The 17,519-nt window shown below is 51.2% G+C and overlaps 2 protein-coding genes across 2 annotated transcripts in view; one reads left to right on the forward strand and one right to left on the reverse strand.

Moving 5' to 3' along the window:
* Positions 1-10,430, reverse strand: LOC116546106 (neuferricin). Its single transcript, XM_032272452.1, has 4 exons — positions 9,953-10,430; positions 8,659-8,799; positions 2,768-2,954; positions 1-810 (listed from the first exon to the last, which is right to left on the reverse strand). Exons 1-4 carry the CDS (start codon positions 10,200-10,202, stop codon positions 594-596), a joined length of 795 nt encoding a protein of 264 aa, XP_032128343.1. The 5' UTR covers positions 10,203-10,430; the 3' UTR covers positions 1-593.
* Positions 10,262-17,519, forward strand: part of LOC116546107 (zinc finger ZZ-type and EF-hand domain-containing protein 1-like) — a 27,476-nt gene continuing 20,218 nt past the window's right edge. The window contains exons 1-3 of the mRNA XM_032272453.1: positions 10,262-10,279; positions 10,678-10,724; positions 10,839-11,349. Coding sequence (XP_032128344.1) covers positions 10,262-10,279; positions 10,678-10,724; positions 10,839-11,349 — 576 coding nt within the window. The remainder of the gene's footprint in view (positions 10,280-10,677; positions 10,725-10,838; positions 11,350-17,519) is intronic.

Consider the following 17,519-nt stretch of genomic DNA (forward strand, 5'->3'; position numbering starts at 1 on the left):
TGAAGTCTGCAGCCTTGCCCAAAGTAATGTCATGCTAACCAGTTACCTTGTCAGAGCTGGGAAACCACCTTTTGCTCAAAATGCAGACCTCTCCTTTGAAAACACACCACACCTGATTTTAAGTCCTTAAAGGAGAGAAAATGCCTCTGCTTTAAATTGTTGCTGGATTTGCTGTATCCATGTAAGTAAAAGCTTTCCCGGTTCCAGAATCAGCCATCCTAAGTGATGATTGCCTCTTACTGTATTGGCCCAGCTATGATCAGCTCAGCAGGCTTTTGGGAATAAATTCAAGTTCAAATTCAGCTGATAACAGCCGTGCCCACTGACATCTGCAGGCTCTGAGGAAGATGACTAGTGGGTTGAGGGGAGTAGTGGTGAGCCGCTGACCAGTACTAGGCAGGTGGCTGGGCTGTCCCTCGGGCCCCATGGCACTAAGCCAAGGAGAGGGGCAAGAGTCACATTTGCAGAATACAACCAGAGTCCTTCCAGACCCTCCTGTTTCACGCCAGGGGCCATCCCAGGCCACACACATGTCAAGGGCATGCTCAAGTTCTCAGCAGAGCTCTGTGTGTCAGCCACATGAAAGTCTCCGCTTAGAGTGGGAAGGAGCACGTGACGGCGAGAGGTGGGCAGCCCGTGTATTCCGCCAAGTGTGGGTGGTCCAAGTCCCCACGATTTCTGTGTGTCGGGCTGTCCGGCATCTGGTCACTAGGGGGGCCCGTGGTTCTCACACACACGCAGCGGGGCTCCTTAGCACCTGGCTTATACAGCTTCCTGGGGACACCAGTCCAGTCTCTGCTCACACCTCCGCTATGGACAGATGGAAAGAGGACTTCTTAAATGTGAGAACTCATGAGTCTCTGGGCAGGGGAGAGCAGGAAGCTGTGAGCCAGGCCATGTGAAAAGCAGAAGCCCACAGGAGTGTCTCCCAAGGCAGCAGGCCACGGCGTTCAGCCCGAGCCTTCATGCTCTCTCCTGAGTTCCTCCAGCCTGCCCAGGCCATGGGCAGAGCCCACGGCTCCGTTCGCTGCACCCTAGCCCTGCCCTGCCCATCCTAGGAGGCTGCGCCACATGCCTGCACTGCTGCTAGCAGCTGGGAAAAGTTCCCTGCTGGCCAGCGAGCTTCTCAGAAGCAGGGTCTGGGTGTGGCTTCCTCCTTCCCCTCTACAACCCAGCACTGGCCAGTGTCTTCACATTCCTCTCTGGGGCACTTGGGTGGGGGTGGGCAACTGGCCGCTGTGCCCTGGTCACCTGAGTCGGCCTTCTCTGGGAAGCCCTTGGCACATGGTGTAGTTGCAAGCAGGCCTGTGCCCGACAGGTCCACTCCTTGATGGCGCCAGGCTTCAGACATGGAGGACTCAGCTCTGGCCCAACATCACCTGAGCAACCTCCTACCTCGGGCAGAGGGACCTAGCTCATCTCAGGGTTCTGGGTTCAGTCTCTCAAGGACTCACAGGCCTTGAAAAAGGAAAATGAGGTTCTTGGAACTGATGCCTCATACAGGTTCCAGTGCCTGCGAGCAGACCGACTGCTGTCAGAGAAACCGCCAGCCCGTGAGAAACACCCAACTTCTAGCTTACCAAGAATAAGGCTGTCACCAAATGCCTCCCCTTCCACCCAGCCTCCATGCCATCCTCGGTGGCCTGACTCCACGCCTGGCCCCTGCCTTTGGCACTTGTTCCTCCCAGTCTAATGGGGGACACACGCGAGTGAACAGAAAGCAACAAGCTGAGCTGAGGCACAGGGATGGGCCCTCCATTCCCCGGGGCGGCTCTGGAGGGTTCTGCGGGAAGGCAGAGCCTGAACTCCTCGGTCACGAAAGCGAGAAGGGCTTCAGCAGACAGCGGGGAGGGAAAAGGAGGCAGGCCCCAGAGGTGCAGTCGAGCATCTGAATGCACACAGGCCTCCTGGAGCCTCCTCTGGAGGACCAGTGCTCTCTGGGCCACCTGCACTCAGGCCTGGGTCACAGGAAGGCCCCCCCGTATCTCAGCTTCTCTCCATGAGGTGAGCAGGCCAGGATCTCACAGTCTCTCCCCTTTCTTGAGATGATGACATTGGAGAAGCTGTCTCTTCAAAGCTAGTAGCCAGGAAAGAAGGGGCTTTCCTCCCTGCTACCTTTGCCATTGCTCCCCTCACTTAAGGCTGAGAAGTCCAAATCTGCAGTGTTATTGTTGCTGCTGTTGTGACTTTTTTTGTTATGTTGCCCAGGCTGGACTCCAACTCCTGAACTCAAGCGACCTGCCTGCCTCGGTCTCCCAAGTAGCCAGGACCACAGGTGTGCCACCACGCCGGCTCACCTTGTTTTGAAGACAGCAGCAGAAGCCATCCCTGCACGTGCTGTCCCCACCTCCTCGCCTGTCTCTCCTGTAGACAGCCAGGATTTGTGCTGTCAAATAGGAAACCAAACCCGGGGACGGCTGAACGGGCCAGAGAAAGCAAGAAATTGGGCTTGTGCCTCCTCATTCCTGGGCGGAGGTGGTGTCAGCAGGATCTCTGGAGAATTTGGAAAAAATAAAAATGCCCAGGGCTCAAGTCCAAGTCTCGACCCTAATATTCTCACTCTGTTGGCTGGAGTGAGGTCTGACCAGCCGTCATTTCTGCCGTTCCCCAGATCTAATATGCAGGTGAGGTTGGGAATGATTATCAGAATTTTGAAAAAGTTCTAGGGGTTAACCATCCAGTCCCTGAATTCACTGAGTAATGTAGACAGGATGACCTGGAAGGTGGGTTTGTGACAGGCAGAAAGAACAGAAGGGAGCATGCTTACCTCTTCTGGGAACACCAGAGCCGGCTGCCCCTAGCTGAGCTCCACTCCGCATTGCACGGCGGGAACGTCTGCTTCTCTTCCAGCTCTTGCTGGTTTGCCTCCAAGCCTTTGGTGATCACAGCTTCCGCCTGGGTCAGTGCCGGGGTAGGCAGCCCATCCTCTCCGTAGAACCGTCCTACCACCCTTCCTGTGAAGACAGCAAGGCAGACGTCAGAGTAACAGTGAGAGGGGGGCGTGAACACACACTCAGCGGCTGAGGCAGGTTGGGAAAGCACACGTTCCCAGGGTTTCCAGCTTCAGGCCTGCAGGAACTTCTGGTGCCTGGCATACCCGCCTCTCAACATCCTACGAGGCTGCGCACAACAGCAGCCCTGTTCTAGCTGTGCAGTCCTTTAGTACAGAAATCACCTGATCTTTCTCACTTCCGGACAACAGTTCCCTGAGGGTGGAACCACGTGTGGTTCATTTACCGATGCTCCAACGAGCCTGGAGCGCACGGTGAGTATTCAATGAATGTTTGATGAATGAAGAGCGTATTGGCTAACATTTAAATGTTTATTATAATAGAGACAGGGTCTCACTCTGTTGACCAGGCTGGTCTCTAGCTCCTGGGCTCATGTGATCCTCCCACCTCAGCCTCTCGAAGTGCTGGATTACAGGCAGGAGCGCCACGCCCAGGCAGGCTGACATTTCTGCAGCTCCATTCCCCCAGCAACAAATGATTCTGCTTTCTACAGGTCGTTTATTAACTCAGTCTCTGGCAGTACACTGGCACTTTACCAAACAATAATCCTCCCAATAAACCTGAGAGAGAAATCACTGCTATGATATTCCTTATGTGCAGGAGAGAGACTGGAGGTTAAAAACCCTGGGGTGGTATACAAAGCTAGTAAATGAATCTGGCTCCAAGCCCATGCTCTCCCCTCGGGGATGTGACTGAGTAAAAACTGGCTTTCCTTTAAAATGCCCATCAGAATGTTTTCTTATAGATGGGTCTCGCTATACTGCCCAGGCTGTATACTGCTGCGGTGGCTATTCACAGGCATGGTCATGGCTCATTACAGCCTTGAACTTCTGGGCTCAAGCAATCCTCCCACCTCAGCTTCTGCAGCAGATGGGGCTACAGGTGTAAGCCACACTGTGCCCGGCTGCAAAATACCCATCAGCATTGGTAAAAGTCTAAGCTACGGCGGCAGCCAGCAGGTGGTCCACCAGCCTAGAGACCAGAACGAAAAATACATGAGTTCTTTCAGTGCAGGGCTCTAATGTGCCCCAGTCCTGAGGCGCAGACGGCCTTCAGAGGCATCACCTGCCACAGACAAGGGTAGGAGAAAGGAAGCACTTCAGGGAGGTGCCACCGAGGCGGCGGCAGCCCCTAAGGACTAGCTGCAACTTCGATTCTAGTGGCAAATATGTTCAGCATACCTGAGATTCAGCACATGCTCTCAAGTCCAACGCCCTCCCTGACCTTCCCAAATCCATTTCGCCTCTAGCCTGCTACCGGGGTTAGGAGCCTTGGCGCTGACTCCTCCTCCTCGGCATCCACACGCACGCTCCCTTCCCTGCCGTCCGACCCATCAGAGAATCCTGTCGGTCCTTCCTCTGAACAGATCTGATTCTGTTCACTCCTTTCCATTTCCACCGCCACCACCGTCCTCCAAACCACGGACGGTGGCAGTGGCCTCCCAGCTGCTCTCTCTGCCTCAGCTCATGCCCTCCTAGAGCTCTCTGCCCATCAAACAACTGGCGAATCGTTTAAAAACATGAATCACAGCTGGGTGCAGTGGCTCATGCCTATAATCCCAGCACTTTGGGGAGGCCAAGGTGGGCAGATCACAAGGTCAAGAGTTCGAGACCAGCCTGGCCAACATGGAGAAACCTCATCTCTACTAAAAATACAAAAATTAGCCAGGCGTGGCGACCCATGTCTGTAATCCCAGTTACTCAGGAGGCTGAGGCAGGAAAATCACTTGTACTCGGGAAGTGGAGGTTGCAGTGAGCTGAGATTGTGCCACTGCACTCCAGCCTGGGCAACAAGAGTGAGATCAATAAAACCCCAAAAAGACACGAATCAAGCATGTCCCACAGACAAGAGAGTAGTAGTGGATCATGCCACGTCGCTCCTACGTCTGATCAAAACCCTCCCATGGCTTCTTAAAGCATACAGACAAAATCCAAGTTTCTTACCAAGGCCTCTAAGGTCCTGTACCCATTTTACTTACTTACTTCTTCAGCCTCTTATCAAGCCGCTTCCTCCCTCGTTCACAGTGGGCTCCAGCTCATGGGCTTCCTGTCTATTTCTTGGCCATGCTTTCCCCCCTCCCCACCTTCGGCGCTGCTCTTCCCTGAGCTGGAACTCTCTTGTCCAGCCCCATATGCTGCCTCCTGCTCACCTGCCCAGTCTCAGCTTCATGGTCGTCCTCTCCAGAAGCCACTCCTGAGCAACTGCTCTAGTGGTGCTGAACTCCCAGACATGCACCACATCACAGTTTCATGCATGGTCCTACCTGGAGCTGTTCAATCTGTTTACCTGTTTATGATACGCCTCTCTCTACTAGTGAGGCCCAGTACTGAAAACAGCTTAGCGCCAGGTGCAGTGAGCTTACAACTGTAACCCCAGCACTTTGGGAAGCTGAGGCGGGTGAATCACTTAAGGTCAGTTCGAGACCTGGCCAACAGGGTGAAACCCGTCTCTACTAAAAATACAAACATTAGCTGGGCGTGGTGGTGCATGCCTATAACCCCAGCTACTCAGGAGGCTGAGGCAGGAAAATTGCTTGAATCCAGGAGGTGGAGGTTACAGTGAGCCGAGATCGCGCCACTGCACTCCAGGCTGGGTGACTGAGCAAGATTCCATCTCAAAAAATATATAAATATAGGTCAGGCGTGGTGGCTCACGCTTGTAATCCCAGCACTTTGAGAGGCCGAGACAGGTGGATCACGAGGTCGAGAGATCAAGACCATCCTGGCCAACGTAGTGAAACCCTCTACTAAAAAAAAACAGAAAAAATGAGCCGGGAGTGGTGGCGCACGCCTGTAGTCCCAGCCACTTGGGAGACTGAGGCAGGATCACCTGAACCTGGGAGGCTGAGGTCTGCAGTGAGCTGAGATCGCACCACTGCACTTTTATTTATATTTATATATAAACAAAACAGCTTAGCACAGAACATTCATTTTAAATACTTGTTAGATGAATAAAGGAAGGGAACAGGGCCCGAGTCACAGGCCTCCAGTCTATGAGTTGGCCTGGCACAGAACTTCCCACTGCGGGGGTTAGGATGTCTGTGTTACATGGTGACAAGCCTGTCTTGGTGAGTTTTCCACATGAGACCCAAGGCCAGGACAGCAGTAGCAGAGGAACAAAGGAGTTCTAGAAGCTGTGTCATGAGAACGGCAATCACCGCTGGCTGTGTCTCCGAGCCAATCCTGTGTCCACAGCAGAACCAAGGCCATCTTGCTTTCCCTTGAGGCCTGGCCAGGTGGCTGCCAAGATGGCTTCCTGGCTGTCCTCACTTCAGTATGTGCCTTTACAATAAAGCTTCATCCCCTGAGGGCTTCTGGTGACCTCAAAGAGCCTAACATGGCTCCTACCCTAAAGAATCAGCTAACGGGGGCGGGAACTATACTCAACTCATCCCTGGTCTGCTCCGAGGATGGAAACCGTAACTTCTGAACAGCAGGTATTCAATAAGATCCCAACATCAACGAAAACCCTGAGGCATTTCCCACCACATGCCCCACCTCAACCTCACACACGACACATCATCGCAACAAGGCCAGTTCACCTGCCACACCAAACACACCAGGAACCTTCAAGTGTGCTCCCAAATCTTAGATCAAGTATTTGGCCTGGCATTCTTTGCCCATTTACGAGACTCTATCCTTTTTGAGACAAGGTCTCAGTCCGTCACTCAGGCTGGAGTGCAGTGATGTAATCTCAGCTGGTTGCTACCTCTGCCTTCCAGGTTCAAGTGATTCCTGTGCTTCAGCCTCCCAAGTAGCTGGGACTACAGGTGTGCCGCCACACTCAGCTAATTTTTTTTTAATTTTTAGTAGAAATATGGTTTTGCCATGTTGGCCATGCTGGTCTTAAATTCCTGACCTCAAGTGATCCAACCACCTCTGCCTCCTAAAGTGCTGGGATTACAGGCGTGAGCCAACACGCCTGGCCTGGACTCCATTCTTTTTTTTTTTTTTTTGAGACAGAGTTTTGCTCAGCTGCCCAGGCTGGAGTGCAGTGACATGATCTCGGCTCACCGCAACATCGCCTCCCAGGTTCAAGCAATTCTCCTATCCCAGCCTCCGTGGTAGCTGGGATTACAGGTGCCCACCATCACGCCCAGCTAATTTTTGTATTTTTAGTAGAGACAGGGTTTCACCACGTTGGCCAGGCTGGTCTTGAACTCCTGATCTCAAGTGATCCACCTGCCTTGGCCTCCCAAAGTGTTAGGATTACAGGCGGGAGCCACTGCAACCAGCTCTTATTCTCTCTATTGGGTTTTCTTTTATTAACCCAATAATGTTTCAACCTTGGCTTGGCAAGTTCATTGGGAAAGCGAAGAACCGAGCCCTCTGAAGCGCAGGTGAGCAGAGGCTAGTGCCTTCGATGGCAGGCAGGGTTGTGGTCTCAAGAATGCCCTTGAGCAGAATGAGAGAAAATGAAGAAAGGCAGAGGCCCACAACGGATGGACACAAGCTTTGGATGTGACGAAGCAGCCTCAACTAACTGGATGTGGAGGGAGCAGAGGTGTTAATAAAAATGCCAAGGTCCTCAGAAAAGGCAGTTCAAGCAGTAATGACAGAAGCAGAAATTCAGAGGCGTTAAGGAGAGAATTCTTCCAAGCTAGACGTAGTTTGATGAAGTGACGATAGTTTTTCCTCAGGAAGTCAGTCATGTCCAAGTAGGACTCCAGTGAGAGGTAAGCGCTGCAGACAGATGGGAGAAAGGGGGACAAACATCCCAGCTGCGGGTGCTCGTGAAGAAATCTAGTGTTTAGTGTCTTTCGTTGGTTTCCTTTTCTTTTTTTTTTGAGACGGAGTCTTGCTCTGTTGCCCAGGCTGGAGTGCAATGGTGCCATCTCGGCTCACTGCAACCTCTGCCTGCCTCCTGGGTTCAAGTGATTCTCCTGCCTCAGCCTCCTAAGTAGCTGGGATTACAGGTGCACACTACCATACCCAGTTAATTTTTGTATTTTTAGTAGAGATGGGGTGTCACCACGTTGGCCAGGCTGGTCTCGAACTCCTGATCTCAAGTGATCCACCCACCTCGGCTTCCCCAAGTCCTGGGATTCAGATGTGAGCCACTGCGCTGGACCTAGTGCCAGTGTCTTTAACACTCTGGTTTAGGGCACAGTTCAGTGTCTTCCCACTGGAGAAGTGAGTCCCTCATGTACCTGCAGTAAGTAGCAAGCAAGTGCAGTACCCTCCACAGAGGTCTGATGAGCATACCTCCCACCTGGGAAACAGCTTACTCCGGAAGCTGCTCTCCTCCCAGAGGACCAAATAAAAGGTGACTTGTCGAAACATACACTTAGGCGACACGCCTTCCCGGCTGCATGCTGAAGCCAGCTGCATGGAGCACAGTGAGACAGGGAAGCTGCCCTTCTGGAGCTCGTTGCTGAAGGATGGTGCAAGCAGCCACTGGCTGCACTGCAGCCAGGCCAAAGCACACAGCTCAGCAACCCTCTCCCACGGCCAGGAGTGGAGGAAACAGGTGCCCATGCATCTCCTTCTGGACGGCTCAGCCCTTTGCTAACAACTCGAATTTAAAGTAAAAAAAATCCATGGCTGTTTTCCAGATTTTAACCCTGAGCCCAATCCCTAAAAAATCTCAGGCCCCTAAAAACATTCCAAGACAATCACATGACACGTATGAACTGTGGACTACTTACCAACACATACATAATTCTTCTCATAGAACGAAAGCCAACTTTGAAGTGTCAGCATCTCAGAGAATGACAAGTCAGATATATCATCCACAAGGCCTGCTTCAGAGTAGTCCCCAGTCACAAATGCTCTGGATGCATCTCGGCCTGTAGGAGAGAACTTTCCATCAGATCCAGTCGTAAATGGCTGACACCATACAAACTCAAGAATGTTTTTTTTTTTTTTTGAGACAGTGTCTCACTCTGTCACCCAGGCTGGAGTGCAGTGGCACAATCTTGGCTGACTTTGCAACCCTGGCCTCCTGGGTTCAAGCAATTCTCCTGCCTCAGCCTCCCCAGTAGCTGGGATTACAAGCACCTGTCACCACACCCAGCTAATTTTTCTGAGATGGACCCTCACTCTGTCACCCCAGGCTGGAGTGCAGTGTCACAATGTTGGCTCACTGCAATTTCTGCCTCCCGAGTTCAAGCAATTCTCTGCCTCAGCCTCCGAGTAGCTGGGATTACCGGCGCTGCCACCATGTCCGGCTAATTTTCCTATTTTTAGTAAAAACGGGGTTTCACCGTTTTGGCCTAGCTGGTCTTGAACTCCTGACCTCGTGATCCCCCTGCCTCAGCCTCCCAAAGTGGTGGCCAGGCTGTTCCTGAACTCAGGCGATCCGCCTAGCTCAGCCTTCCAAAGTGCTGGGATTACAGGTATGAGCCACTGCACCCAGCAAGACCAGCGCCTTAACCTCAATCTTTTCTAAGAAAGACAAACATGTGCATCTGTACTAGAAGCAAGAATGACTCAGACCAAATGTACTGCATGACGGGCCACAAAGGAATAAAGTACTGATACATGCTGACAAACCATGGATGAACCGTGAAAACACTATGCTAAGGGGGTGGGGTAAGAAAGATTACTTTGGATGCGGGCATAAGGAAGAGATGGGTGGAATCAGTAAGGAAACGGTGAGGGTAGGGGCGGAATCTCATTTATCTGTGCCCTGAGAGCACCCACAGAAGTCTGGGACAAAGCCCGTATCCTCGGGCTTCCGACGGTGGGTAATGGGTAACAAGAGACAGAAGACACGTTTCTCCACCAGTTACGCAAGGCGGTGGTGAATGACAGAGCTGGCCATAGTCCCGACCGAGCCACAGAGACCAGAAGGATGGTGCAGCTCAGTCCTGGCCGCGCGCGGGTTCGCTGGATGCGGCGTGGGGGGCAAAATACATGAAGAATGAATGAACCAACGACGCGCAGGTGGCTACCGGCTCGCGCCGGCGGAGGCCAAGGCCTGAGTAACGTCGCTGATACCTGCGAAGCCGCTGTAGTGGGACCCAGGCTCGTAGTGCCTCCGGCCGGAGGACACATCGTAGACACGGCCGAGCAACGCCAAGTAGAGGCCCGGGTCCCCAGAGCCGCCGCGGTAGCGAGACAGCTCCTCCGGTATGAAAAGGCGAACACCAGCGCGGGGACCCCACCAGCCCGTAAGCCGTGCTGCCATCACCGCTGCTGCGGCTACGGCCAGGGCCAGCAAAACCCCGCGGCCTCCAAGCCTCAGCATCTCCACGACCGCACCCGCAGCGCACTTCCGAAGTTGCCGCCCCTCGGTCCAAAACTAAGATGGCGGAGACGCCGACAGTGACGTCATCGGCGCGCTCCCTCTCTCTCGCTCTCTGTATTCCTGTCTCTGGCGAAAAGCTCAGTCTGACTCCGACTTTTTCCTCGTACTTCCTTTTTTTTTTTTTTTTTTTTTTTAAAAACAGAATTTTCGGTTTTGTCGCCCAGGCTGGAGTACAGTGGCCCAATCTCGGCTCCCTGTCACCTCCGCCTCCTGGGTTCAAGACATTCTCCCGGGATTGCAGGCACCCGCCACCACGCCCGCCTAGTTTTTTGTATTTAGTAGAGACTGGGTTTCACCACGTTGGTCAGGCTGGTCTGGAACTCCAGACCTTTGGTGACCCACCCGCCTCCCAAAGGGCTGGGATTACAGGCGTGAGCCACGGCGCCCTGCCCTTCTCGTACTTCTTGGCTTGCAGGCTGTCTGCCGAAACAAAGATGGCGGCAGCGGAGGCTGCGGAATGACGTAACGTTGAGACGGACTAGTCCTCTGGGAAATCCAGGTTGCTCTCTTCGCGGCCGCCTAGCTGTCGTGAGCTGCTAGAGACCGCCTACCTACATGACGGCATCTTTGCGACAGCGGTCCTCGCTTGACGGCCAGGAAGCCGGAAGCCGCAACCGCAGCCGCAGCCGCGGTCTCCTGCCAGTCCCCGCCCGCCGGCTGCTGTCGGAGGTTGACAGGTCGAGGCGGGGAGGCGGCAGCGGCTGCAGAGCCGGGCGCCCAAGACGGAGACCCCATGGGGAACGCTCCGAGTCACAGCAGTGAAGACGAAGCGGCAGCCGCCGGGGGCGAGGGCTGGGGCCCCCACCAGGACTGGGCCACGGTCTCGGGCACGACCCCCGGCCCGGGCCTCGCGGCTCCGGCGCTACCACCCGCCGCGGCGCTGCTGGAGCCGGCCCGGCTGCGGGAGGCGGCCGCTGCGTTGCTGCCCACACCCCCCTGCGAGTCGCTGGTGTCGAGGCACCGCGGCGCGTTGTTTCGCTGGCTGGAAGAGCGGCTGGGGCGCGGCGAAGAGTCTGTCACTCTGGAGCAGTTCCGGGAGCTGCTGGAGGCTCGCGGAGCCGGCGGCTCTGGCGAGCAGTTCGAGGAGGTCAGGGCGGGCCGGCGCCGGCGGGGGCGGGGCAGGGCGATCGCCCCCAGGGGACTGAAGGAAGAGGTGGGCGTTTGCTTTGGAGAGGCCAGGCGGGGACCCTCACGAGGTGCTTCCAGCGTCTCAGCGGGCGTTTGGTTGGTCTCGAGCCTGTTAGAAGTGTGGAAAGCCCGGATTAGGCCGTTCTTGCTCGGAAGAGCTGGACAAACCCAGATATGTCTGTCTCTGTTGTAACATACAGGCATTTGTGCAGCTGACTGGCGCTGCTCTCTGGAGATCTTTTATCGGGTTCTAGAACAGTTTGAAAAGAGATGTAAGGATAGGAGGAGTGGCGGTGAAAACCATCTTGCTATATTGGCCTGTCCGGGTTTTTGCACAGCAGCTTCCGAATTCATTGTGGGCACCGAATAAAATGTGAAAGACAGCACATACTGGAAAGGCTCACCTTCTAGAGCCTATCCTCCTCACGCAATAACTAGCTTTTCCAAAATACACATTGGTTTGTAGATCTTTAAAGAACCATATATTAGACTCATTTAAACTTTCATGGGCTCTGAAACTGATAGGCAAATACCAGGTTTCCTGTGAATACTTGTAATTATATAGTTTTCATATATTCACCAAGATCATGTCTGCTAAATCATTAAGAAAGCAAATTGGGCCGGGCGCTGTGGCTCACGCCTGTAATCGTAGCACTTTGGGAGGCCGAGGTGCGTGGATCATCTGAGATCAGGAGTTCAAGACCAGCCTGGCCATCATGGTGAAACCCCACCTTTAAAAAAAAAAAAAAAGCAAATTGATTTGGTAGCAAAATATTTTCTTTGGAAGGCGTCTTGGGAATTACCTCTACTGGGCACTTAGAGTCAAGAAGACTGATCCATGGTTACCCAGTGAATCAGTGAAACTGAGACTGTCACCTAGAGTGCTTGCTTTTTTTTTCTTTCTTTCTTTCTTTCTTTCAACTTGTATCTTAAATTCAGGCGTACATATGCAGGATTTGGATTTGCATATATGTTACATAGGGAAACGTGTGCCATGGTCGTTTACTGCACAGGCCACCCCATCAGCCAGGTATTAAGCCCAGCATCCATTAGCTCTTCTTCCTGATGCTCTCTCTTCCCCCACCCTTGCCCTATTTCTTGTTTATAATATTTCACTACCTCCTTCCTGGGATCCTATTTCTTTTAACTCTACAATATGACAAAAGTGCTGCATTTGTGAAAATGAGTTAGACATGTAGAACCTTCAGTGGCCATGAAGGGTGAGGACATAGAGCAGTAAATCAGCAGGAACTTGCAATGCCTTTTTTTTTTTTTTTTTTTTTTTGAGACAGAGTCTCTCTCTTGCCTAGGCTGGAGTGCAGTGGTGCGATCTCCACTCACTGCAATCTCCATCTCCTGAGGTCAAGCGATTCTCCTGCCTCAGCCTTTAGAGTAGCTGGGACTACAGGCGCACGCCACCATACCCGGCTAATTTTTGTATTTTTTTTTTTTTGTAGAGATGGGTTTTCACCATATTGGTCAGGCCGGTCTTGAACTCCTGACCTCAGGTGATCTGCCCACTTTGGCCTCCCAAAGTGCTGGGATTACAGGCGGGAGCCACCACACCTGGCTTGTAATGCCTTTGAAAGGTCCTGTTCACTTTAAAATCAGGGGCTTTTAAAATATTTTAAGAATGTCTTCCTGTACATGGACAGAATTCAGATAATGTAGTTTGTGTGTTTCTTATGTTTTCCTTAAAAAAAAAAAAAAAAAGTACCTTTAAAGCATCCCAGCCCTGAAAAATAATAGTCATGGCCAGACACGGTGGCTCACACCTATAATCCCAGCACTTTGGGAGGCCAAGGTGAGCAGATCATCTGAGGTCAGGAGTTCGAGACCAGCCTGGCCAATGTGGTGAAACCCCATCTCTACTAAAAATGCAAAAATTAGCTGGACTTGGTGGCAGGTGCCTGTAATCCCAGCTACTTGGAAGACTGAGGCAGGAGAATGGCTTGAACCTGGGAGGCAGAGGCTGCAGTGAGCCGAGATTGTGCCATTGTATTCCAGCCTAGTGACAGAACAAGACTCTGTCTCAAAAAAAAAGTCGGCCGGGCCCGGTGGCTCACACCTGTAGTACCAGGACTAGAAGGCCGAGGTGGGAGGATTGTGAGGTCAGGAGTTTGTGTCCAGCCTGACCAATGTAGTGAAATCCTGTCTCTACTAAAAATATAAAAATTAGACCGGCATGGTGGCTCACACCTGCAATCCCAGCACTTTGGGAGGCTGAGGGGGGCGGATCATGAGGTCAGAAGATCGAGACCATCCTGGCCAACATGGTGAAACCCCATCTCTACTAAAATACAAAAAATTAGCTGGGTGCATCTGTAGTCCCAGCTATTTGGGAGGCTTAGGCAGGGGAATTGCTTGAACCCGGGAGGCTGAGGTTGCAGTGAGCTGAGATTGGCGCCACTACACTCTAGCCTGGTGACAGAGCAAAACTCAATCTAAAAAAAAAAAAAAAAAAGTCATATTAGTGAAAGATCTACTTTTTAAAAAAGTTTCTGAGAAAACACATAGCACCTTCCCTCTCGTATCTACGTGTATTATGAAAACATGAAGTGGTAGTGGAAAGAACCACACAGATTTGTTCAAGAAGTTGGCGCTTTGCAGATTTGTGCAAAGGCAAAGGGAGAGAAACACAATTTACACTGTGAGAATCTGACAGAAGTAGAACTTGATGTAGAGTTAACAGGAGTCACTTTATATAAGGTCAAGACATACTCGAGGTGTGGTCCAGAACACTAAAGGGTTGTGGCATTATTGTTCACTAAGCAAATGTTTATTGGGCGTATATTGAGTGCCGCTCACTTTGATGACAGTGGACAAAGAGACAGGTATTAACCCAGTAATTATAAGATGTGAGTGTTGGCTGGGCGCGGTGGCTCAAGCCTGTAATCCCAGCACTTTGGGAGGCCGAGGCGGGTGGATCACGAGGTCAAGAGATCGAGACCATCCTGGTCAACATGGTGAAACCCCGTCTCTACTAAAAATACAAAAAATTAGCTGGGCATGGTGGTGTGTGCCTGTAATCCCAGATACTCAGGAGGCTGAGGCAGGAGAATTGCCTGAACCCAGGAGGCGGAGGTTGCGGTGAGCCGAGATCGCGCCATTGCACTCCAGCCTGGGCAACATGAGTGAAACTCCATCTCAAAAAAAAAAAAAAAAAAAAAGATGTGAGTGTTAACCAAGGGAGGGCATAAGGAATAAATAGCAAGTGTATTTAACCTCATCTAGGGCTCAAGCAAGACTTACCTGAGAAAGTAACATTTCAGCCACAGGTGAATGGTGAAAGCAGACAAGGCACAGGAGGTAGTAACAGTGTTTCAGGCAGAAGAAATTGTATCCACGAAAGTCCAAAGTTCATAGAATCTGGAAGAAGATTGGTATGGTTTATCAGGGATAGACAAAACTATTTCAAGGGACGGAAAACCTAATACACCAGTGATTTTTTTTGTTTTTGTTTTTGTTTTTTTTTTTTGAGACAGAGTGTCACTCTGTCACCAGGCTGGAGTGCAGTGTTGTGATCTCGGCTCACTGCAACCTCCAACTCCCAGGTTCAAGCAATTCTGCCTCAGCCTCCTGAGTAACTGGGATTACAGGTGTGCCACCATGCCCGGCTAACTTTTGTATTTTTAGTAGAGTTAGGGTTTCACCATGTTGGCCAGGCTGGTCTTGCTCTCTTGACTTTGTGATCTGCCCACCTCAGCCTCCCAGAAGTGCTGGGATTACAGGCAGGAGCCACCACGCACACCCGGCTTATATTGCTATATTTTAATGCAAGGTGAAGGGTCTGTGAAATAATTAAATGTTTTTATAGTAGCAACTAAAATGAGGAGTTGTTTCCTTCACTTTTATAAGAGCTAACGTGGTAAACAGATAATCGTTGGTGTGTGTGATTTCTTAGAATGCTAAGAGTTTCCTAGTGTTCCATGTTTGTTCTTTGGCTTCCTAACTTACACTGCCGTTTGCATCCATACAGCTGTCTTGCTTTCACGTTGCTGTGAACTCAGTTTCTTAGGAGGTGTTATAAGGAAGTTCTGGCCGGGCGTGGTGGCTCAGGCCTGTAATCCAAGCACTTTGGAGGCCAAGGCGGACGGATGACCTGAGGTCAGGAGTTCAAGACCAGCCTGACCAATGTGGTGAAACCCCGTCTTTAAAAAAAAAAAAAAATAGTTCTTGGAGTTGGATCATGGACCAAAGTCTGAAACATTATCGTTTTATAGTACACACACCTTTTCTCGTTGTAGGCGTGGTCCAGGGAGAAGGGACTCTGTAGTTAGCTCACAGGGAGCAGTATTTAATTAACTCCCATGTAGAGGGGAAAATAGAATTAAAATTAAGTTCTTATTTCACAGCAGAGATTAGAGATTAGATATTTAATACTCTAAGAGTACGCTTCTAGAAAATCTATGGCAGAAAAAAGCATGCTGAGCACAGGATGATAACAGATGGCCTTAAAGTGAAATTTCATATGAATAGCTCCTACTTTATGAATTTGCCACATTAGCTTTGGTGCCTACTTTGTGAAATTCATGGGGTTGTAAGTTCTGAGGGAAGGGCCTTTTTGATTCATCTGTATTCATCCTCTTAGCACAGTGCTGAGTGGTTGCTGGTGCTCACTGTGATTTAGGAAACTAAGTTGTAGTCCACACACACTCAAACCTCAGATTTTATATTCAGTCTATAACCTTTTAATAATAAAATATTTCTTGATATAGTTAAATAGAGTTTTTGTGAAAACTGTAAAAGGTTCTTAGTCACTTTTAGGTTTACAGGAAGTTTAGAGAAAAGCCCTATGTCCATCTTCATATTATTATGTGAAAAGTATTAATCAACTCATTTAGAATGGTTTTGAACCCAGGAATTGTGCCTGTAGGAATATGCAGATGTGATTCTCTGCCCTTTTAAGACAGCAGACAGTGAGAGCTGTGTGTGCACCATAAAGCTACAGTGGACTGCCGGCGTTTCTTGCCCTCGGCTCTCCACTACCCAAGGAACCAAGTACTCATTACCTAACTTACCTTCCCCCTGTCCCCCCACCACCCCCACAACCGCACGCGCGAGCACTGTGCTAGCTATGGGACGCCTGCTTGGTCGTGTGTATGGACCCTGCCATCAGTCCTTGAGGATTCCCCACCTTGGCACCGTCCCCTGGTCAGCACCATGATTCACATGGTGTCTCCGTAATGGTGTTCTCAGCCCTGCGCCCGAGGCTCGCGTTCCCTGTTCTGCGCAGGTCATTTGGCACTTAGAGCATACTGTCGGGCCTTGCTCTGCAGCCAGGTTGTGTGGCCGCCAGCCACCTGCCTGCCCAACCACTGCACACAGGAGGTCTTTGGTAAGGGATGGATGGCTGTTGATGGCGACGAGGCAGTGCAAGAAAGATCCTTGGTGATTGGAGATTATTTTCGCTTACTTTGGCTTTGTGTGCTTTGCTGTGGGGGAGTTAACGGTATTGGCTTCTTTGGAGAAATTCATGGTCTAGGAGAACTATGGAGGAAAGGCCACAGCTCTTTGCCTCTCCCTGATTTCCAAAATCCCATCTCACCATGGTACTGCCTTGCTTTAGAAACTTCAGTGGCTCCCATTGCCTTCAGAACCATATCTGAAGAGTAGAGCAGCCTTGAGGCTCTTACACCTTCTACCCTTGTCTTGCGGTGCTCTTTAAGCAGCCCCTTTATTCTGCCGTTTCCCACGTACGTGGCAATTTTGTCCTTTGCTCTCCTCCTCCTCCTGTCTGCTCTTTGCTCCATCCTAAGCCTACTCCAATCTCGAGGACCAAAGAGAAGCACTTACCAGTAGCATGGAGTCTGAGAAAGGCTTCACCGAAACAAGGCTTGAGAGGCTGGAAGAATTTGCCTGGCAAAGGAAGAAAGGGCTATTCCATTTGAAAGGCACAGCATGTGCAAATATACAGAAGTAAGAGGGCTTGGAAAATTTGGGGAATGATGCTTCAGCACCTGGTCTAGAGTCTGCCTGCCTGGGACTTTAGTACTCATTGCCTGCAGCCTGCCCTCCCCTTCCCCGAAAAGGGATCCCTTTCATAACATCCTGGGCGGATGTGTAGTTAGCCTGTAATGGCATCAGTGGGTTTGCTGCGTTACGAGTCTGCTCATTCTGCTGTTCTTT

The sequence above is a fragment of the Sapajus apella genome, unplaced genomic scaffold (assembly GCF_009761245.1).
Source record: "Sapajus apella isolate SASKATOON/1434 unplaced genomic scaffold, GSC_monkey_1.0 scaffold596, whole genome shotgun sequence".
In the NCBI taxonomy this organism is placed as follows: domain Eukaryota; kingdom Metazoa; phylum Chordata; class Mammalia; order Primates; family Cebidae; genus Sapajus; species Sapajus apella.

What these genes read in the sequence shown, in the direction of transcription:
- LOC116546106 (XM_032272452.1), bottom strand. Translation starts at nt 10,202, where the DNA reads ATGCTGAGGCTTGGAGGCCGCGGGGTTTTGCTGGCCCTGGCCGTAGCC. An exon ending in CCACTACAGCGGCTTCGCAG is followed by an intron (nt 8,800 to 9,952) that starts GTATCAGCGACG and finishes TCTCTCCTACAG; the next exon opens with GCCGAGATGCATCCAGAGCA. An exon ending in CTCTGGTGTTCCCAGAAGAG is followed by an intron (nt 811 to 2,767) that starts GTAAGCATGCTC and finishes ATCTGTCCATAG; the next exon opens with CGGAGGTGTGAGCAGAGACT.